The sequence below is a fragment of the Tupaia chinensis genome, unplaced genomic scaffold, assembly GCF_000334495.1.
Source record: "Tupaia chinensis unplaced genomic scaffold, TupChi_1.0 Scaffold000544_1, whole genome shotgun sequence".
Lineage (NCBI taxonomy): Eukaryota > Metazoa > Chordata > Mammalia > Scandentia > Tupaiidae > Tupaia > Tupaia belangeri.
In genome coordinates, this window is record NW_006160056.1 from 1,561,058 (window position 1) to 1,584,727 (window position 23,670).

Here is a 23,670-nt window from a genome sequence, read left to right on the forward strand (position 1 = left end):
AAGAGTGTCCTTGTTTCCTAGCTTCCAGTTGGGATGGTGGAAAGAGAGTTAAGTCAAGAAACTTATTCTCCCTGTTCTTTCCCTGCTGAGTTGTCACAGTTGTATATCCTTCTACCTATGGCCATAGCATCCGCTGGGACAGTCTCCACTTTAGACACTCTCTTGACATTTTAGTAACTGATTCTACATCTTGTTTCCTTAAACCTAAGGATGGAAAGAGTTTGTGATCTCCCTTCATGCCCCTCCTTTCTCATCCCATTATTAGCACTGGAGTATTCTGTCTTGTTAACCTTAACTTTCCTACCCTAATGTTAACAGTTCCCTCAAAGGACTTCCCACAGGGTCAGCTGGTGGCATGGCCATGTGGCTGGATCCTACACAGCTAACTGTGAGGTTCTAGACCTAGACCTGGCTGTTTAAAAATCACACTGGGCACATGTGCTTGGGTCCCCAAAATTCTGAGAGAAGACTGGAGAAGAGATTGTCATCCCCTTGGGGGGATGATTTCTCACTTCCATTCAGTGAGCATATGCACCTTATAGAAAACTTAAAAAAAAAAAAAAATAAGAAGAACTTCCCTCAATAGCCCTTTCAGTGTCTTCTGTGGAGTCTCTGAATGGCCTCTTCAAAAGTAACTACACTGCTAATAATTCTCCCAAGAACTGTCTGTTAAATGACAGAAAAATAAGTATCCATTTTTTTAAGATACTACATTTTTTGTCCTACTTGATACAGTAATTTAGCTGTACCCTAATTAATAGAGTAAGTTATGTTTTTCTTCTGGGAATTGATTTATGTCATGAAATTTTCAAATTTCTTGGCATAAAGTGGTTCATCAACTACTTTTTTTCTCTCTAATGCTGGTAGCACTTGCATGTTTTACTTTTTATTTCTGCCATTGGATAATTGAGCCCCTCTTTTCCTTTTATTATCTCATCAGATGTATATTAATTTTTCTTAATATCTTTTAAAGAATGAGCCTTTAGCTTTTCTTGAATCTGTCCATTATATATTGGTTTTATTTTAGTTGTACTATTTATCTTAAAAAATTGCTCAAGAACCACCTAGCACTTTAAAACAATTAGAAAGTTTTATCATGATGCAGTTTCTGTAAGGTGGAAATGGCAAAGTTATTGTATGACCTGACCCTGGCAGTCACACATCACCATTTCTACAATATCCTACAACATCCTATTAGTTACATAGGTCAGCTATATTTGATATGTGTTGGCATCTGCTGGCAAGCTTAGGGTAACATCTCTCTGGATGGTAATACTGCCAGTGTTCTCCCCAGGACTTGGTCCTGTAGGAAGGAAAGTTACAGAAAGCAGGAGACACAGGCGCAGAAATGCAGTGAACACAAAGCTGTGCTGCTCAGTCATGCTGAGCTTCTTTATTTATATATTTTACCAGGCACAGTGAACTGTTTTGCAGGCTTTCAAGGATGCGGTTGAAGTTTTACAGTTAGAGATAAGCACTTTAGTGTATACATTTTCTGGTCTAGTTACTATCAGTGTGATCCTGCTATGCATCATAGGTCAAGCCAGATTACTTATCTGTAAATATGCTGTTCCTCTGCAACTTCAGGGAAGGCCTTCTGAGTATACGTCAAAGAAGATAAATATTATATAGAGCAGGCATCACTTGAGCTAGCTAGGGTCAGGATATTTTCTGTGCCCCACAAATGTTGCCACAGAGCCCCGAGTATCTAAGGCATGTGCCAGCCAGCTCAAATGAGTAATTAATGAGACATTATGATAACTGTCTTCTGTTGTTAGGCCACATACTCTCCCAGATGTGGGAGAGGACTATGTAAGAGCATAAATATCAACAGGTAAATATCCCTGACAGCCATCTTGAAGCTGTTCACCGCATTAGTTTTTGCTCCTGTCATCAATATTTCCTTCTTGAACTTTCTTTAAATTTATTTTACTGGTTTTTTTTCTACCAGCCAAAAAAGTAAATGGTTCATCTTTAATATCAGTCTTTCTTCTTTTCTAATATGTGAATTTAAGAGTATAAATTTCACTTAAGTTTAATTTTAGCTGTATCCTGTAAGATTTCATCTGTAGAAATATCTTATTGTTCAACTCAAATCATTAAAATGTTCATTTTTCTAACTTCTTTTTCTTTGACTCATGGGTTATTCAGATACATGGAAATTTTGTAGGTTTTAAAAAAATTCAGCTTATACTTTATTGCATTGTGGTCAAACATGTACTATTATAAAAACTTGCTTTGTGGCTAAATAGAAAGTCAATTTTTGTAGATGTTTACTTTGAGCATGAAAAAGTATGGATCTGGGCTGGATTCTAGAGACTATAAGGGGAAACGTGGTTTATAGACAGTGGGTGATAGGTGGTGGGTATGAGGAAAAAAATTAGGACAGTTATGTCTGCTTAAAAGTGTTATTTGTTAAATCAGTCTGAAGATTGTTTCATGAATGCTTTATCAAATTATGAAAGCTTAAGTGAAATAATGTTTGAAGATTATAAATGATAAACCTATATTTACAAGAAAAAAGTCAAAACCAATTGTTTGTGCTGTCTGTAAATGGTTTACTCTCGTGAATATCTGCCACTTTGTCACCAAAAGAGCACCTTGCCTAAAAGAGAGACTGACAAGTATGCAATGTTCACAATCTTTTGCAAAATTGTAGTTAATTATTAGCTTGTATCTGTAAGTTATTATTATAAATATTACCTGTATTTTTGTTTTATACAACTTTATAAACATTTAATAAATTCATAGGAAAACATTTTTATGAACTATCTTTCATCTCACTAATTATTTCTTCACCTTAGCTACTGTTAAATCCATCTGTTAGGATTTTTCTTTTACTTTCTTTTTTTTTTGTCCCTAGTGCCCTTGACATGACCTCACGCTATTTCCTAAAAATTGATGTCAGAATCATGAGAATGAATCCAGGTCTCTTCCCAATAATTAACCACATATATCACATATCCATGACTTCATTTGATTATGTTTTGGCCCTGAGTTTATTTGCAACTCGTATGACCTCAACAGATGATATGTTATCTAGTTTTAGAAGTTATTAGTGTTTGAATGATTACCTCAAGGCAATCGTCATCAGTCTTCAATGACAGATATTATGCGTATAGCCTTTCCAATGAAGAAACGTCTTTTGTGCACTTTGAAAGTAAAAAGGGGACCAGCAAATGGTGTTTGATTATGTCACTGGACTATCATGCAGTAGACTGCAGTTTGAGTCCTGGACCTGGTAGTTTAAAACTCATACCAGGCACATATGTACGTGTGTGTGCCCAAGAACTCAAGGAAGAATAGAGAAGAGATTGCACATGGCCACCCCCCTGGGAGGTGATTTCTGGCTTTCTGTCTCTCTGTCCCTGTCTCTCCAGCGAGCGCACATGCCTGATAGCAAAAATCTCTCTTAAGAAAAAAAAAGAGGGACCAGCAGAGAGAGTAATGGGAGTCTCTGGACTCCCACATAGTCTACTGCTGCTCGAGTCCTGGATCCGACAACTTAAAACTCACATTGGGCAGACACGTGTATGTGTGTCCCAAAGTCCTGAGAGGAGGATAGAGGAGAGGGGATGCCAGTATGGCAATCCCCCCAGGAGATGATTTCTCACTTTCTGTCTGTCTCTCCAGTGAGTACATAAGCCCTATAGCAAAAAAATCTAAAAAAAAGAAAGCCAAAAGTAAAAAATATTGCCCTTGGATTGTGAAGGTCTTTGTGAATATACATATACACAATTTCCGAGCTGCTATGCCTGAAGATGTTTCTTGATTATCTATTAAGTTTTAAATGTCAAATATTAGATTTTCATTTTTCTAAGTTCAAATCTGTTAGGTAATTTCTCATCATTTACTGCACCATAAATTTAAGCTTATTTTTAATTTTCATAGAAACTATAAATACAGTTGCCAAACCTATGCTTGATCGTTTCCGTTTATGAAACCTTTGCAAGTCTATTTCTGCCACTATTTGTTTATACTGCTGATTGTTTATTCTATGAACTACTGTTCATTTTCCTTGGAAAATCATTTATAAAGGTTTCTTAAGACCTATGTCAAAATCCAGAAAGATGGGGCCAGCAGGTGGTGTGGTGGTTAAGGATGCTGGACTCCCACATGGCCGACCGTGGTTTGAGCCCCGGACTTGGTGGCTTGCTTTCTCTCTCTCTCTCTCTCTCTCTCTCCCTGGTCAAATTAAAAATAAATAAATAAAGTTAAATAAAATAATTCTTTTTTAAAAAATCCAGATAGATGTGCTTGTTTCTGGCCAGTGAGGTGATATGAGCCAACCTGGTATGACTTTACACTAAATGCCCAGTTTAAGTTTTTTTGACCAATTAGTGGCAATTTGGGCTCAAAATCTGAGTGACAAATGGCATGTGGTTATCACTATTCAATGATATAAAATGTTTATCTTGCTTTTCTCATTGCCAAGGCAATATTCTTTTTAGGCTTCTGAGACTAGAAAATGGGGCTTGTTCATACTGACTTCAACATTAGGTAGATGGTTAGCCCATTTGGGTCACAGTGTTTTGGTTTTACAGAAGGTGGTATACTCTTCCACTCCTCGGTTCTGGGCGACCTGGGTTTTCACTTCTGTGTCCCTGCCCTATGACACCTTAGTACACAAAGGTCAGGTTCAGCCAATTCAGAAGATGCTCTTGGGAAAATAGTGATTTTAGTTTTACTTACATCTCTGGATTTCTGGTTTTACTTAAATAATGACTTAGTGATTCTATATCATCTTGAGGTTTAGTCGATGCTTTAAAAATATTTTAAAGCATTTTTATCCATTATTTTTTTAAGTTTATTTATTTTGAGAGACAGAAAGACCTTCCGCACCACCACACTTTTCATGTGGCAATCCATCCCCATCTTCAGCCAGTCAAGATCATGAGCATGCGCATTGTCCCCACTGTGTACCAGAGACCTCGGAACACGAACTTAGGATGTTTCCCATGTAGCTTCAGTACCACAGAATGTTGTATTATTCCTGTACCACCAAGGCTGGCCTATCCATCATCTTTTTTTTTTTGGAGAGATTTTCACTATAGGGCGTGTGCGCTTGCCAGACAGACAGAGAGAGACAGAGAGACAGAAAGCAAGAAATCACCCCCCAGGGGGGATGGCCACACCGCAATCCCTTCTCCTCCATTCTCCTCTCGGGATCTTGGGCATGCACGCACGCACACGCACCCGGCGTGAGTTCAAGCCACCGGGTCTGGGACGCGAACCATTGTCGACTACATGGGAGTCCAGCGACATAGCCATTACGTTAACTGCTGGTCCCCATCATCTTTTGTTTTTGTAAGGCCATTTGTTTCTAAATTATTTAGACATTTAGAAGAAAAAATAGAGAGGAAAAGCATTCATGGGACAAAGAAATGTGGTATTATCTCTTGAAGATAATTTTATAGTTTTATCAACTGGACTAGGGAGAAATGTTCACATGTTGGACTATTCACTTTGAAAGCTTAATAATGTGATTGAATGTATAAAAGAAAATGCAATAAAAATATTTAAAAGGAAAAAAAGTAAAAAAAAATAATAATTTAGCTTACCATATTTCCAGAAACAATTTCCCTATATATTTTAAATAATGTTATCTCATTTAATAAAAAAAAGCAATCCTATTGAACTTGAAATTTATTGAATAATTTGAAGGGAATTTACATCTTTATGATACCAGTTTAATTCATCTAAGAGCCTAGACAATATATCTACATATTAAGAACACTTTCCAGGTCTTTCACTGAAGTGTTTGATATTTTCTCTAGAGGTCTTGTGTATTCTTTGTTAACTTATTTACTTATTGAACACTGTATAGTTTTGATGCTATCGTGACTGATACCTTATCTTTGATTAAAATTTACAATTGTTATTACCAGGGTAGTTTAGCTTATATTTGGCAATAGTTTTGAATGTTTTAATGTAATATCTCTTGGTTTGATTTTTTTATCTCCAAGTATGATTATGCCATTTACAAACAAGGATAGTTCTGTTTCTTCCTTTATAATATTTACACTTATTTATGTTTCTTCTATTACCATACTGGCCAGGACTTCTATTCTTGTATTAAACAGTCATAGTAAAATTGAGAAATCTTGTCTTATTTCCAAAATTAAGGGAAACTCTCAAGGATTTTGTGAACATCTTGTTCTCTGCATTTGATCTCCTTTTCCTTAAACCAGATAGAGTGGTTTCTGCTATATGATATTGAAATATATCAAATGAATGTAGAATGAGAATTATCCTGAGATCACAAAATTAGCATTTAAACATTCAAAGATTAAAAAAAAAAACAAATCATCTTAAATCTAAAATTCTACAAATGGCTGAAAATATTTGGAGGCTGATATCACATAGGTTCTTTGTAACTCCTGAAGAGCTCAGCTGTCCCCCAACCATCACCCTAGTATCCCCAAACTATGTCTCCGACAATTAGGCAGAAAGACTAGGAAAAAAGAGGAGAACGAATCATCAAAATGGAGCATTTATTGTTAGGGCAATTCTTTTCCTTCCCAAGAAAAGTGGGGAAGAGGTTCAGGATAATCACATAAACATTGGCAGTGCTTATATTTGGGGGAAAGTGATTTGGATTACTGTCTATGTAAAAACTCTGTTGGTCAACCTGTACATGCATTAGAAGGGAAGAAACAAATTATCAAAGGACAATGACAGGACAAAGAGAGGATGAACATGGGGCAATCCAGGCTCCTATCTTTCGGCAATGATGGGTAAATGGTTTATTTTAGGAGGAGTCCTAGCTTGTGCCATCTTCCTAGGGCCTCTCCCCAAAAGTTAACATCCAGGGTGAGAGATATAAATAGCTGAAGACTGAGAGCAAGAATTCCACCTGGGCAAGAGCAGGGGCACTAAGCTGAAGCTGGATCTTCTAGTTTCTCTTGTCGATAAGTAATACTTCAGCTATAGGTATTGGTACCAAGAACAACCTATTAGAAATGGACAGGCCAAGTCTGTCATATTTTTCAGAACTTGACTTCCTGTGTGTCTATACTCTGAGAGAATACAAGTTGCCTTGGACAGGCTCATGGTGCCAATTCTCCCTTCTAGCTGCAGGCTGTTACACTTGATTAGCAGTTTGTGCCCAGCATAACTGGGGGAAGAGAATGGGCATTGGAAATATTAGAACATTAGCTTCCACAGGAGACAGAGAACATCCCATCACAGTTGTAGAAGACAATTTTGCTCAGAGTTACTAAGGAACTCTAGGTGAGCTAATAACCTCAATGGTGCAGCTTACTATAAAAAGAATATTGGGGAAAAAAAAAAGAATATTGGGAGTATTATACAAAGAGTTGAGAAATTTGACTTCTCATTGGGATCCTACTAACTTGACTTGCAGTGTGGTAGATATCACATAAAACCTCTCTCTGCTCCTTTATTTTTACATAAGAAAAGCTCTATACACTTTAGCTGGTGTTTGTTATTTACTTACAGTTCTACTTATCCTACAGTTATATGTTTTCTTTTATGAAACAGGTAGATTGGGGAGAATATCTGGTCTAGAGTTCACAGTACAGAGTTTTGTGAAATATGGTGCCTATGAGAATTTTCCCGTGGTACACAGAAGCCACAGTGCTTCCCTGAAGCACAGAGCCGTTATTGGCATACACGGTGCTCACCCTGGGCTTCTCAGACAAGGCATTATGGATGCGAAGTACCTATAAAGAGAAGATCTTTCATTAGTATAGTGTAGGAACAAACACCCACCTATCAGTGGCTTCTTTCCCAACTATCCCAGGACTAATTTATTTTGTTCAGAAATAAGTAAGTTAAAAACCTGTATCTCTTCAATATGTTTTCTTCTTCTGATGATGATGAAAGTATTAATGTCCTAAGGGTATCTATGCACCAAAGTGAATTGGTTATCTGACATTAGCCATATATCTCAATAAATGGCTTAACAATTTTGACAGTTCAGTCTTTCTGTATAGAAGGAGATAAAACCCAGTGAATACTTTCATCTATTTCTTGAGAAGTGGTAGTGGTTCTCTTGCTGTAGGGAGGATTTTGTCTTGGACTAAGCCTATGGCATGGAGTGGGAAAAATAGGACAAAATGGTAAGGAGACACACCCAGCTAGCCAGTGAACCCAGCTTTGTAGCTGGTAGGATGGCGGTCATCAGAGCTGGAGCATCTTTACTATAAAGTGGCTAGGAAGCATAATGAATTAATACTACTCTGGAATTCTACTGGATACCTCATTGCCTAGTACTGTGTTTCATCTCAGAATTAACACACTTAGCTGTGCTAATCAGTAAAGGTTAAGCATTCAGGGTTCCAAATGGGCTAGATGAAGGTTAAACAGAACACGATGGGAATTAAAGGAAAACAGTCATAATTTCATGAGTCTATATCAGCATCTCTTATTATGACAGTTTAGCTTACTAGGTTTATTTTAGTGTTGTTGTTGTTGTTTTTATGTTTTTTGTTATAGTGCAAGTGTGCTTGACTGAGACTGAGAGAGGGAAATTGAGAAATCCCCCCCAGAGGGGAGGGCCACACCACAATCCCTTCTCCTTCATTTTCCTCTCAGGATTATGGGCATGCATGCACATACACTCGGCATAATTTTCAACCTATCAGGACTGGAACTTGGACCATAGTCAGCCACGTTGGGAATCCAGCATGTTAACCACCATGCCACCTGCTGGCTCCTAGTTTACTTTCTTTCCAGGGAAGATCCTACAACCTTTTCTCAGGTTTGTTACACAAAAATACTCAATTTGGACCACATAGAAAACATGAAATTCAACTAAAAGTAAAGGTCAGTAATTGTGAGAAAATAAGTCATATCTAAAAATAATCATGATTAAACCTGAAAATAGAGATATAGCAAAGGATCCCAAATACTTTTCCTATCATCCTATGTTTTTAATTTCCTTAAAGCAGACATTGCATGGTTGGGCTTTCGTAGGAAAGAGTATTTTTTGTTTGTTTGTTTGTTTGTTTTTGCTAGAGGGCATGTGCAATTGCCAGAGAGAGTACTCCACAATGGGACAGGGTCATAACACAGTCCTTTTTTTCTCTATCCCACCGCATGCACGTGCACACACCGGTGTTTTTTTCAAGATGCTGAGTCTGGGATTTGAATTGCAGTTGACCATGTAGGACCTGGTTCCATAGGTCCAGAGCCTAATGGCTGCACTACAAGGCTGATCTGTAGGAAAGTTTTATCTATCACATCTGTGGGCACATATCTGAGACAAGGATCTTTTACTACCTCGCCAAAAATCTCTACTCTTTTCATATGCAGAATTTGCTCAGTTCTGGAACATCAAATATGATCCTTTAGGGGCCAGCAGGTGGCGTGGTGGTTTAAGGACTCCCAGTTTGAGTTCTGGTGGCTGGCTTTCGCATTTTCCCAGTCCATCTCTCTCTGTGCGCACATGTGCCCTATAGCAAATTTTAAAAATAATAATATATAAAATTAAGTAAATAATTCTTTAAAAAAGAATGTTTCTTTACTCTTCCCAAATCACTAAAACAGTGTTCATTCTTGCAACTTTGTCTGAGAACTCAGAGAAATACAGGAGCTTACTTCTGATCCTGGAGGATCCTCAGGGTTGTACATCAGCAACTTCATAGCATTAGGATGGCATCCTGCCAAAATATCTCCCGAGTCAGGATCGACAGTCAAGTTATCCACAAAGGTGCCCAGATATATTACCTTCCAACAAAGAGAAGATAGTGAAGACCCTGTCTCTATTTTTGTCCCTACCTTCCCTTGTACAACACCCCTTCAGTTTCTGCTGGCCCCCGAAATTGGTATATTTGGAGGACTTTGCTAGTATATTTTAGAAGTGGAAGCACGATCTGAACAGCATTGTTCTAAAATAGTCATGTTTCCTTCATTCTGGGAGTACAATCCTGAGCTGAGCATGGGAATAATGTCAAAGACCAGTTGTGTGGGTAACCAAGGTGCTTTTACCTTCAGTGGAGTTAAGTCCCAGTTATGTTTTTCCATTATATGAATGTTCTTAGCTGCTACATCAGCTACATAGACATACCTTTGAAGTAAAGCACATTTATGTTTAAGCAAGTAGTAATGAGAGATGACTCTGTTATTTTGTTATAAACATTCACACTAGTCCAAAGACTCAATGCCTTTCTTTCTTTTACTTTCTTTTTCTTTTTTTTTTTTCTTTTTGAGGTTTTTGCCATAATGTATGTGAGCTCACTGAAGAGAGAGAGAGAGACAAGACAGTGAGAGGGAAAGTAAGAAATCTTCCCCCAAGTGGAGGATGACCACACTTCAATCCCTTTTCCTCCTGGGATCTTGGGCACCCGTGCACACACGCCTGGCATGATTTTCAAGCTACTGGGTCTGGGACTTGAACCATGGTTGGCCATGAGGGAGTCCAGCAATGTAACCACTACACCATCTGCTGGCCTCAGAACCAATGCCTTTCTTAACCACTGTAAGAGAAGATAATGGAGTGGTACTTTTAATATTTCTAAAGTTGTTTTCTTTTTCCCCCCATAGGACATGTGTGCTTACCAGAGAGAGACAGTGAGAGGGAAAGTAAGAAATTATCCCTTGGGGAGATGACCACACTACAATCCCTTCTCCTCCATTCTTTTCCTGGAATCTTGGGTGCATACGCCTGCTATGATTTTCAAGCCACTAGGTCTAGGACTTGAACCAGAGTCAGCCATGTGAGAGCCCAGCACTGTAACCACCATGCCACCTTCTGGTCCCTGAAGTGCTTTAAATAGGCTTTGAATATAAGATATAACTATGAAGTAATGAAACTGATTTGTCTATTTTTCTTTTTACTGAATGAAGGTAAACAGATCTCTTAAATAGCCAAGAGTCTGTACTTCCAAAAACTAGTGTTTGAACCAAAGTATCAGTTGACCAAGAAGCTCAATCACAATCACTTTTTAAAAGGAAGAACACTTGTTTTCCCTGTGGAAAACAGCTAATCTTTGTTTATAATTCCTAATTTCCATGTTAATATTCACTGTACTTTTCATTTTAAAAAACTCTCCATTTTTAAATTCTTACAAAGTGTTTCTTCATAAAATCTCATGCTATTTGTTTATTTATTTTAGTTTGCTATAGGCATACGTGCTTACTAGAGAAACAGAGAGAAAGAGAGGTAAAGTGAGAAATCAACCCCCCCAGGGGGGACAGCTGCACTGCAATCCCTTCTCCTCTTGGGGATTTGTGTGCGAGTAAATGCACAAACACACACACACATACACACACACTTACCCAACATTCTTTTTTCAACCCACCAGGTTCAGTACTCAAACCACACAGTTGGTCTTGTGGGAGCCAGCTGCCTTAACCTGCACATCACCTGCTGACCCCAGCCTATTACAATGATAATACTCAATCTAAGACCTCCTTCTTTAGTAAGACCTTTTGGATAAACTTAGTATAAGTGGCTAAATACCTTCAAGTCTTATAAAGGACAGAGTATTGCACACTCCTCCTCTTTCTAGTTAGGAATGTATGTTTCTAGACTCATGTAAAAATGTGGAACAAGACCTTGTATCTTTGATTCCAAATCTTTCCCTTTACTGGGGGTGGGGGAACTTGAAGCACACAAAAATAGGTACATAGTTTGGTTAATATCGCACATTCAGTGTGAATCCTGGCCACACTTGCATTTTTCATATGTATGTTGACTATTTAAACCCAAGGAAGAACCATCTCTTGAGGGAAGAAGCCCACCAAAGTGTCAAGGGGAAAAGGGTAGAAAAAATATGAAAAAACTCACTTCTTGTCTAAGGAGATGGTGATCCCGTTGGCAGAAATAAATCCAGTAACAGCCACTTTGACCTCTCTTGGGCTGTAGAAAAGAACATAACTCCAACGAAGATCCAAGAGCATCTCAAGGAGTGACAAGAAGAAGTTGGTAAAATAGTGGTCTCTGGTGGCATAGAACTGTTCTGGTCCAAGAACCACAATGTCATTCACACTAATGTTGGGGCAGAAAGTGAGAGAGAGAGACAGACCCACAGGGTATTTAAATGTCCTCATCATTGTCAAAATCACTAATCTCTACAGAGACCAATATGTTCATCAGTTTGAAAAAGCATACAGAAACTAGTATGAATTAAAGAGTTTCTCAGAAAGTACACAATTTGTATTGTTCCTGATGTTTTTTAAAGTCATTTATTATTTTTTCCACTCTTTGCTTTCACAAAAGAGAGTTAAAAGAAATACATAAATAAAGCTTAAACTTAAAAATCTATTTACTTGTAAATACTAATAAGAGTTATCTGTGGCAATTATAGTGTAGATTACTAATACTTACGGTTCTCCTCCTTTAGAAATTAGGCAACTCCATCTTTGGCCAATGAAATGATGTAATGTGTGTGGTTTCCAGATAGAAGACTTTAAAAGTCAGTGCTTAGAGGCCAGCAGGTGGCATGGTGGTTAAGGCACTGGACTCCCACACAGTGGACCGTGGATCAAGTCCTGGACCTAGAGACTTGCTTTCTTCCTTTCTTTCTTTATCTGTTTCTCATTGATGAGTGTGTACACCCAATAGCAAATTAATAACAAATAAAATTAAATAAATAATAATAAAAAGCCAGTGCTTGAGCCACCAAGTTTCTTACATGTTTCCATAATAATGAATAACTTTTCTGGTAACAGAGTAAGGTGATCCTGGGGCCCTAAATGAGGACAATGTGAAAATGAGTCCCTAAATAACCTCCTTTGAAAATGAGTGAGAAAATAACATGAAATGAAAACAATATTTTGTCATTTTGAGCCATTAAGATGTTAAGATTTCCCCTTTATGTTATGTATTGACCTTTACATTGTCTCTAAGTAGATGAGACTATGGACGATAATTTTTTTTATGTTCTCTAATATCATTAAACATTTATTTTTAGGTTTTTCCTATAGGTCATGTGAACTCACTAGAGAGAGACAGAGAGAGGGAAATGAGAAATCGATCCCCCTGGGGGGAGGAGAGATGGCTGGCTAAACCCCAATCCCTTCTCTTCTATTCTCCTCTTGAAATTTTGGGCATGTATCACATAAACCCAACCTGAGTTTCAAGTCACCAGGTCTAGGACTTGAACCATGGTCATCCATGTGGGAGTCCAGTGCCTTAAGCACCATGTCACCTGCTGGTCCCATTATTAAATTTTTTTTAATGGAGCAAGCCTTACTCCAGTAACCAGTAAAACATAATAAAGTCATTTATTTTCATATTTTAAAAAAAGACTCAAAAAAGTTATAAAAGGATTAAATATCTTTAAAGTTTAGGAAAGAAAAATTTAGATGAATCAGGAAATATTTGAGGTTATAGAAACTAGTATGAATTAAAGAGTTTCTCAGAAAGTACACAATTTGTATTGTTCCTGATGTTTTTTAAAGTCATTTATTATTTTTTCCACTCTTTGCTTTCACAAAAGAGAGTTAAAAGAAATACATAAATAAAGCTTAAACTTAAAAATCTATTTACTTGTAAATACTAATAAGAGTTATCTGTGGCAATTATAGTGTAGATTACTAATACTTACGGTTCTCCTCCTTTAGAAATTAGGCAACTCCATCTTTGGCCAATGAAATGATGTAATGTGTGTGGTTTCCAGATAGAAGACTTTAAAAGTCAGTGCTTAGAGGCCAGCAGGTGGCATGGTGGTTAAGGCACTGGACTCCCACACAGTGGACCGTGGATCAAGTCCTGGACCTAGAGACTTGCTTTCTTCCTTTCTTTCTTTATCTGTTTCTCATTGATGAGTGTGTACACCCAATAGCAAATTAATAACAAATAAAATTAAATAAATAATAATAAAAAGCCAGTGCTTGAGCCACCAAGTTTCTTACATGTTTCCATAATAATGAATAACTTTTCTGGTAACAGAGTAAGGTGATCCTGGGGCCCTAAATGAGGACAATGTGAAAATGAGTCCCTAAATAACCTCCTTTGAAAATGAGTGAGAAAATAACATGAAATGAAAACAATATTTTGTCATTTTGAGCCATTAAGATGTTAAGATTTCCCCTTTATGTTATGTATTGACCTTTACATTGTCTCTAAGTAGATGAGACTATGGACGATAATTTTTTTTATGTTCTCTAATATCATTAAACATTTATTTTTAGGTTTTTCCTATAGGTCATGTGAACTCACTAGAGAGAGACAGAGAGAGGGAAATGAGAAATCGATCCCCCTGGGGGGAGGAGAGATGGCTGGCTAAACCCCAATCCCTTCTCTTCTATTCTCCTCTTGAAATTTTGGGCATGTATCACATAAACCCAACCTGAGTTTCAAGTCACCAGGTCTAGGACTTGAACCATGGTCATCCATGTGGGAGTCCAGTGCCTTAAGCACCATGTCACCTGCTGGTCCCATTATTAAATTTTTTTTAATGGAGCAAGCCTTACTCCAGTAACCAGTAAAACATAATAAAGTCATTTATTTTCATATTTTAAAAAAAGACTCAAAAAAGTTATAAAAGGATTAAATATCTTTAAAGTTTAGGAAAGAAAAATTTAGATGAATCAGGAAATATTTGAGGTTATGACATATTATGGCTTCCCCAAGTTCACTGGGGTTGCTCAACCTTCCTATCTCAGCTTAAGTATTCCTTTCTCCAAAGAATATTTTTCCTGACACCACAGATTAAGTTTAACTCCCTCACAATTGGCTTCCATAGCACTTGGTTCTAATCTTGTAATTGCTTATTCAATGCGTATATCAGGACATCACTTCAGCTCCTCTTCAGATCCTTGTCACCTGACTATAACTTGCTCTAGCTGCCTCTACTTCAGTGCGTTCTGCATAAGGTCTGGTATACTTCCTACATATGCAATCTAATAGTGGCTTACCTCATGCCTTCCAAGTCCAGACTTTCATGTTGATATCAATGTATAACATGCCACCAGACTACACTTGCTCATATTCACAACCAGGAATATAAGAGAGTTAAGATATCTTGGGGGCCTTTGTCCTCAAATGACACTTACGCAGTTTACGGAAGGGTAATCTCATGATTTCAAGCAGTCATTTGTACTTAGCAGTGAGTGCTTGATAGTGCATTTGCTATGGCTTCCCCCTTTTAGGCGTTTTCTAGTGCTGTTGTAACAAAGTACCACAAACTGGGTGGCTTAAAACAACAGAAAATTATTGTCTCACAGTTCTGGAAGATAGATATCCAAAATTAAAGCATTAGCAGAGACACATGCCCTGAGAAGATTCTATGGGAGGCTCTTGCCTTTTCTGGCAGTCCCAGGCATTCAATCACCAAATTGTAGACACATCATTCTGATGTTAGTATCCAGCTCCCATGGTCTTCTTCTGTATCTGTTTTCCTTATAGGGTCACAGCCAAATTAGATTAAGGGCACACTCTACTCCATTATGACTTCATCTTAACTACTTAGGTCTTTAACATTATTTCCAAATAAAGTCACATTCTGAGGTATTAAGTGTTGGGATTTCAACCTATCTTTTTTAGGGATCAACCCATGCCGCTTCTCTTTTCCTGCCTCAGGCTGGTCTCTCACTTCTTCTTCAAAGGACTGTATACCCTAATATAGCAGTGGCAAATTAGTTTTTCTCTCAGACTGTGCTTTCTGAGGAACTCTTTCTGTGAGATCACACGCCAATGACTGATCCTCACTATCCAATAGACGGGTAAATCAGGTCAATGAGCAAATCCTTATTTTGCTGAGGAAATCAAGACACAGATTAATTGGCTTTTCCATGTTTTCCCAGCAATGCCCTGGGAGGGAGTCCAAGTCTCCACTATAACCACAGAACCTAGTACAATGCATTATGGGAGTTCAATAACTTCAACTTCTCTTACATCTTCTCTCCACTTTTATTGCTTCCAAATCCACGGGAAAAAAATTATACATGATGTTGAGAAAAAGAGCATAGGAAAGGAGACAAAACTCCTTCCTTTTCTTTTCTTATCCTCTTACCCCTTAGAACAGTAGATCACTACTGTTTTGGAAGTAATTTTTTTTTTATTGTTGATCCCATTTTATAAAAGACAAATTTATCATTGTTTACTATAGCTTTGAATCAGGTAACCTACCCACCATAAAGCTTATTTTTCTAGATACAATAAAATATTCATCCTCACAATTGAGAATTCAGATGGATCTAAGTTTACACCCTGGTTCTACCACTTAGCAATTGTGTGACTTGGGCAAGTTACTTAGTCCAAAATTTCTCTAAGACCCAGTTTATTTATTATAGATGACTATTACTAAAGGCTGTTTAGAGAATTAAGTATTTTGGCATAGTACCTGGAATATAGCTGATACTTAATAAATATAATTTTTGTAAGTGCCTATGTTTTTGGGGGGTTTTCCCCCCAAATTCTGTTTTAAACCTCTGATTGAACAAAGAATCAGCCCATTTGGAGGTGGGTTAAAACACCCAGTAGGTGAGGCTCACAGAATACAACCTACCAGGACAACTAGAAAAGATGTAGGTGTTTAAAGAAAACCTGATAGTAGGTATAGGGTTGCTGTAGTAAAGAGAATGGAATTAGATCTGGGAATCTAACAAGCACCTTTATAGGATTAAAATGCTTTCAAAAAGTTGGAAAAAAAGTGGGATATTCGATACTGAACACAGCAATATCTAGTGAGGTGCTGGGCAATGTCAGCATGAGAATTTTGGGAAAGCTTTAGAAAAAAAGAAAGGTTAGAAGACAAAAGTTTAAGAAAGCCTGCTTAACCAAAGAAAGCACATAGCAGAGGAGCAGAAGAAACACAGTATGTAATACTTTAATTCCATACCTTTTGAGAAGTTCATGTTTTATAGTTTTCAGGTGTATGAGGGAACGCTGTTGTTCTTCAAATTTAAATATCTCCACAGTGGACTTCATGTGGGGATGATTCACAACATAAAGATACACAGTATGGTCTAAATGGAGAAAGGCATCATTTCCGAAAAGTTTACTTCTACTGCAAACATTATCAGACTTATTTTAAAACTTGGTCACTTCCAAGGGTTTCTTCATCCATCTTGCATTTGGTCCTCATGGCCCACCTTATACATAAGTCAGACAAGGTAAGAATCCCCGTTTATTGAGCAAATTGAGGCTAAGAAGACAATGGCTCATCAACAATTTTACCGCTAAGACCCCTCCTTCCACATAAGATATGCTGGGTGAGAACATTTTTTGTTCTCTATCTCTTCATGCCATCTCCGTTGCTTTTATTTTCTCTTCTCTTCTCTTCTTTTCTTTTCTTTTTTTCTTTCTTTTTTTTTTTTTTAGAGAGATTTTTGCTATAGGGCATGTGGGCTCACCAGAGAGACAGAAAGTGAGAAATCATCCCCCGGGGGAAATGGCCAAGTCACAATCCTTTCTCCTTCATTCTCCTCTTGAGATTTTGGGCATGCATGTAAAACCTTGTGTGAATTTTAAGCTACTGGGTCTGGGACTTGAACTGTGGTCATCCACATGGGAGTCCAGCAACATAACCATTATGCCATCTTCTGGTCTCTCCATCTCTATTACTATGTGTAATCTGTGGCCTTATGAATTGGATATATTATTAAGAGAGGTGGCTAATAAATAAGCTGTCAATCATAATATACCTAACATCTGGAAGCCTGAAGTTACAGGCTTGAAAGTTAATCTGTAAGTTGATTCTAACACACAAAATAAATAAATAAATAATAAATAAATAAAAGAAGGAAAGAAAAAGAAAGAGAGACAAACAAAACCCATCCACCCTCACCCCAAATAACTCCATCTCAAATACTACCATACAATGAAATAGTTTCAGGTTAATCTGATCATTTATTACACCTCCTCCAATGAAGCCTCTTAATTATAGTATAGTGTAAGGCAAAAAAAAAGCTGTGGCTTTTGAATTATTTAGAGACTTGTGCCCAAATTGCACTCTAGGATTAGATAAAGAATTAGAAGACAGATCGCCTGATTTTCAGTTCGGGATTGGCCGTTTACTAATGACAGAGGTGAAGTCACACTTCATTGCATTTCTCTAAGCTCCATTTTCTCTATGAAATTGAGTATTAATATCTGCTCTGCCTATCCCACAGGGTACTTTCATTTACTCATTTAATACATGTTCATGGACTATCTGCTATACATCAGATATTACTCTACATTTTGGGAATCCAGCAACGAACAAGTCACATATGTTTTTATGGTTATTATATTTTATAGAAGAAAATCAGAAGCAAGGAGGGGAAAAAATAGTAAACTGAAACCCACAAATGATGGAGTAAGGAGATGTCTTCTTCATAGAATGTCACTTACTTGAAGAGTGACAAGAAAGCTTGGATCTTAAGAGGAGAAGGAGCTTGTTATAGAGCAATAGCAGGACAGGTAAAGGTGTTTGGTATCTTTTAACATTAAAAAAAAGAAGTTATAATTTGGGGACCAGCAGTTAGCATAATGGCTATGTCGCTGAACTCTCATGTAGCTGACCACAGTTCGAGTCCCGGACCTAGTGGCTTAAACTTATGCCAGGTACGTGTGCGTGTGTGCCCAAGATCCCTAGAGGAAAATGGAGAAGGGATTGCGGTGTGGCCATCCCCCTTGGGGGGTGATTTCTCGCTTTCTATCTGTCTCTCTCTGTCTTTCTGGTGAGCAAGAATCTTTAAAAAAAAATAGTTATACTTTTGATGATAGCTGAAAGAATTACACTGAAAAAAATGTAACAAAGTACTTATCCTAGAACAAGGGGGGAGGCTATCCTGAAAAGGCAGTATTCAAGCTAAGGCCTGAATACTGAAACTGAAAGTAGTGGGAAAATATTACAAGCAGAGGAAACAGCAGATGCAAAGACCCTGGGGCATGAGGCACTTTATAAAACTAAAATAAATCTAGTTTGGCTGATCCACTCTGGGGGAGAGTGGTGTCCACAAAGCTGGAAAGAGCAGAAAGATGCCAGAATGTGTAGAGGAAGTACCAGGAACCTAAGCCATTCATGAGATTTAGGGTTTATGCTCAGAGTAACAGGAAGAATATGAAGAATTTTAAGGGAGTGACATCATCAGATTGATGTAAAAAGTAACTCTTTTTCTAGGAACAAGCAATGAGTCAGCATAAGGAGAAATAAGTTGGGTGGGCCAATTCACAATTCAGGGGAGATATGTTGGGGGCTCAGACTGGGACAGGGAAAGAAGGCTGGGGAAAGGCAGAGACACTGGAGAAGTATTTGAGGGTTAAATTGGACAAAACATTATAATGAGTTTACTGAATGTATTGGGGAATGGGGAATTGTCAAGGTTAGGCCTAGAGCTTTATTTGATAAATAAGAAACTATTATATATGAAAATACTTTGTAAACTGTAAAGCAATGCAAAATTGATAGGTACAATTATCTTTTAAAGCAAAGCTAGCTAAGCAAATAAAAACCTGTATGTGTGATTTCAGAGGAATATTTAACCTACTTAATAGAACACTCTTCAAACATTTTGAAAAGTATCCCATTTATTTAAAAATGAACAAATCTATGTTGGTATAGACCAAAGGAATTGAACAAAGATCTGTTGGATAAGTGTATAGAAATAATTGTTAATTATTTTTTTATTCATTAAAATCACTTTCAACAAAATTCTATTTAATGCATTGTAACTTCACTTTGTATTTATAATAATTAAAACAATTCTTTAAAAATTCTACATTTCCACATTTTAATTTGGCCTTCTTTTCATGTCATTACTATTAGAAAGTTTCACTGTTCTTATTTTTCTATATGTCCTATGGACTCACAAATACTTAAAAATTAAACTAGTTTGGAATTATAAACAATGAGCAAGTCAAAAATAATAATAGGAATTGTTTGCAAAGCATATACATGTATTAATAACTACGTTATGTTTTTACAATGGCTTTTTTAGATTTAATTCACATTTATCATTACATTCAAATTTTTTTTTTTTTGAGAGAGATTTTTCTATAGGGTGAGTGTGCTCTCAGAGGGCCAGAGAGAGACAGAAAGTGAGAAATCACCCTCTAGGGATGGTGGCCACACTACAATCCTTTCTCCTCCATTCTCCTCTCAGGATTTTGGGCACACACACACATGCACGTGCACCCAGCACAAGTTCCAAGCTGCCAGGTCTGGGACTTGAACTGTGATCGACTATTTGGGAGTCTAGCCATGTAACTATCACATCATCTGTAGGTCCCTAAATTAAAACTGTTAAAATGCTGGATTGGCTCTGTAGCCTACAGGTTAAGAAAGTTGGATCTCACATGACCAACTGCAGTTCAAATATCAGGCCTGGTGACTTGAAAAACATGCTAGGTGCACTAATAGAAGAAAAGAGTAGAATGGTGATTATAGAAGCTGGAGAGTGGAGGGAATGGGAAGACAATGGTCAGAGGATACAATATATTAGCTAAGAATATATTGTAGGGATCTGTTTTTAAATTATTTTTTAGTTTTATTGCATAGCATAGTAAATATAATTAATAATAAAGTATTGTACATATAAAAACTGCTCAGAGAGTAAATTTCAAATGATCTCACCATCAAATGATAAGTATGTGAGGTGATGAACATGTTAATTAGCTTGATTTAATTATCTAATATTGTGTTCATAAATCATATCATCATTTTGTATACCCTAAATTCACATAATATAAATGATTGATTTGCAATAAAAATATGTGAAATGCAAAGCAAAGAGAATTAATTCAGTAGGTTTAATACATTCAGAGCTGTGCATCATAGTCACTATCTGGTTTCAGAGCATTGTCATCACCCCCCTTAAAAACTTACATACATTTCTACTACTACTACCAATTCCCCACTTCCCCAGTTCCTACTATTAATCTACGTTCTGTCTCTATGAATTTGCCTATTGAGAACACTGCATATAAATGGAATCATACAACATGCGCCCTTTGGTGAATTAATTCTTTCACTTAGTATAGCATTAACAAAGTCCATCCATGTTGTAGCATGCATCAGAAGTTCATCCCTTCTTATTGTCAAATAATATTCCACTGTATAAATATGTACCATTCTGTTTATGTATTCATCAGATGATGGGCATTTGGGTTCTTTCCATCTTATAGGTTAGGAGTAATACTGTTAGGGAAATTCATGCACAAGTTCTTTTGGGTATACATCCAAGGAGTGGAGCTGTTGTATCATTTAGTAACTATGTTTAATATTTTGAGGACTACTAAATCATTTTCCCCAGTGACTGTAACATCTTAGAACCCACCAGCAAAGTATAATGATTCCAGTTTTTCCACATCCTTGCCAACATTTGTTATTGTGCTTTTCATTATCATCATCTGAGTAGATGTGAAGTGATATCTCATTCTGGTTTTGATTTGCATTCCCCTAATGACTAAGTATGTTGAATGTCTTGTCATGTACTTAGTGACCATTTATAACCTTCTTAGAAAAAATGTCTATTCAGCTCATATGTCCATTTTTTAAACTGGGTTCTTTGTCTTTTTTTGTTGAGTTATAAGAATTATTTACATATTCTAGATACAGGCTTCTCACCTGGTACATGGTTTACAAATAGTATCTATCATTCTTTAGGTTATTTTTTCACTTTCTTGATAGTGTTATTAAAGTTTTTCATTTTAATAAATCTAATTTATCTATTTTTCCCTTATATTATGTTTTAATATCACACAATTATTTTTAAAGGACAATTAGTTTGTACATTAGATTTCTGAGAACAGTATTCAAACAGGTTGTGATAGTTAAATAAGAAAATTTTATGGAAGAAAGAAGAGAACACATAAAGCCAAAAGTAGCAATCTTGATTCCTGAAATTTTATTTTATCTTATTTTATTTTATTTTATTTTTAATTTGCCTACCCAAAAAAGACAGAGGTGGGAGAGATGGAGAAGGCACCTGGTATATTTCTCAAGCCACCAGATCTGTTACTCAAAAAACATGGCTATGTGGAATTCAGCCTCAACCACCATGCTGGCTAATCTTCCCTAGCATTCTTTCTTTAAAGAAAAGTTTAAAAATGTTTTTAGGGCCAGCCAGTGGTTAAGGTGGCTCAATCCCACATGGCTTGAAAAACATTCCAGATGTTGGGACCAGCAGTTGGTGTAATGGCTATGTGCCTGGACTCCCATGTAGTCGACTGTGGTTTGAGTTCTGGACCCGGTGGCTTAAACTCATGCCAGGCGCGTGTGCATGTGTGCCCAAGATCCCTAGAGGACAATGGAGGAGAAGGGATTGTGACGTGGCCATCCCCCTGGGGGGTGATTTCTTGCTTTCTGTCTCTCTGTCTTTCCAGTGAGCGCATGTGCCCTATACCAAAAACCTCTCCAAAAAGAACCAGATGCATGTACATACATACCCAAAATCCAAAAGGAGGGAGAAATGGAGAAGAAAATATTGTAGCATAACCATTCCCCACGGAAGATGTTTTTCCCACTCACACTATGCCTGTTTCTCTCTGGCAAGTATAAACATCCTATAGTAAATTTTTAAAAAATATATAAATTTATATCCACCTATAATTTTATGAATATACACTGTAATAAACAAATAGCATCCTCCCTATTCATTTAACGTATGTTAGGTACTCAACATAGTTGGGTAGTTGGATATTAATGGTTTCTATTTCCTTTATTTCCCCTTACTCAGATGTTACCTTTGTCGATGAAAGTACTAATCCCATGTGGATTAAATAATTCTTTGTCAAATCCATCACTGATTTGTAGTGGTTGAGCCTTTGGGTTTTGCTCATTCATATCCATCAGGAAGATTTTTCCTGGTTTATCTGGTGCAAAATTTGGCATTCAAAAAAAAATTTTAATCCCTTTAAAAATAAAGAATAAATATGCACGCATATACATATCAAAACAATGTTTGTTATAAGGAAGAAAAAAATCTCAAAACCAAACAAAAATATTCAAAGTTCTAAATGTCATTTAGATTTCTAGAATTTTTCACTGGCAGCTGTTGCCATTATCTAATCTGGGAAGGTACTAAGCATTGACTATGAATATGGGGGCAATCATATTCAAGATAAGAAAGAATTTTTAATTTACAGAGACGTCAAAAACCATAATGCAAAAGAGTAGATGTGCTTCTCTGTGTGGGTACACTGGCCTGCTTATGCCTCATGTTCCTCATCTATAAAATGAGGTTAAAATGTTTGACTGATAAAATTCTTTCTAGTTCTGATATTTTATAACTTACCATCCCCAAAGAAGAGAGAAGAGACGTATGGTTTAATGTGATTACTCCCACCCTGACACCATTTATATGATCTAGTAGCAAATAGTAGAATCATCCAACAATTAACACAATACCTATTTTGCATATGTGACTACTTCTGACCTTTTGCTTCTGTAGGAGTGTCTGAAAATTCTGACATAAATTCTTTTCTCCAGATACTGCAAAAATGTTCATTTAAATAACTTTGACAGTGGCCCTTTTTACTGGTAGAATTAGGTGTTTATCAACCAATAATAGGTGCCCTGAATGCATTGGACTTTTGTTCATTGTCATACCTTGGGATTGATTCTTCCATGCCAATTACAAAATAGTCTACTTCCTCCACTTGTCCCTCTCCCATCACTCTGATATGTCTCAATATCAACAACTTTATAGCTTCTCCTATACCCTGACTTCCTTTTATGGTCAATTTCAATTCTTTCTTTCCTACTCTCTCTTCTTGTTCTATCTCCTCTCCCTACACTTTTTTTTTTTTTTTTGAGAGGTTTTTGCTATAGG

At 36.9% G+C, this 23,670-nt stretch overlaps 1 protein-coding gene across 1 annotated transcript in view; it reads right to left on the reverse strand.

Moving 5' to 3' along the window:
• Positions 1-6,477: 6,477 nt before the first annotated feature.
• PON3 (paraoxonase 3) overlaps positions 6,478-23,670 on the reverse strand; it is a 33,273-nt gene continuing 16,080 nt past the window's right edge. Inside the window, 6 exon segments of the mRNA XM_006157494.3 lie at positions 6,478-7,685; positions 9,565-9,693; positions 9,955-10,033; positions 11,756-11,956; positions 16,755-16,881; positions 22,583-22,750. Of these exon segments, the coding sequence (XP_006157556.1) occupies positions 7,527-7,685; positions 9,565-9,693; positions 9,955-10,033; positions 11,756-11,956; positions 16,755-16,881; positions 22,583-22,750 (863 nt within the window). The 3' untranslated portion in view covers positions 6,478-7,526.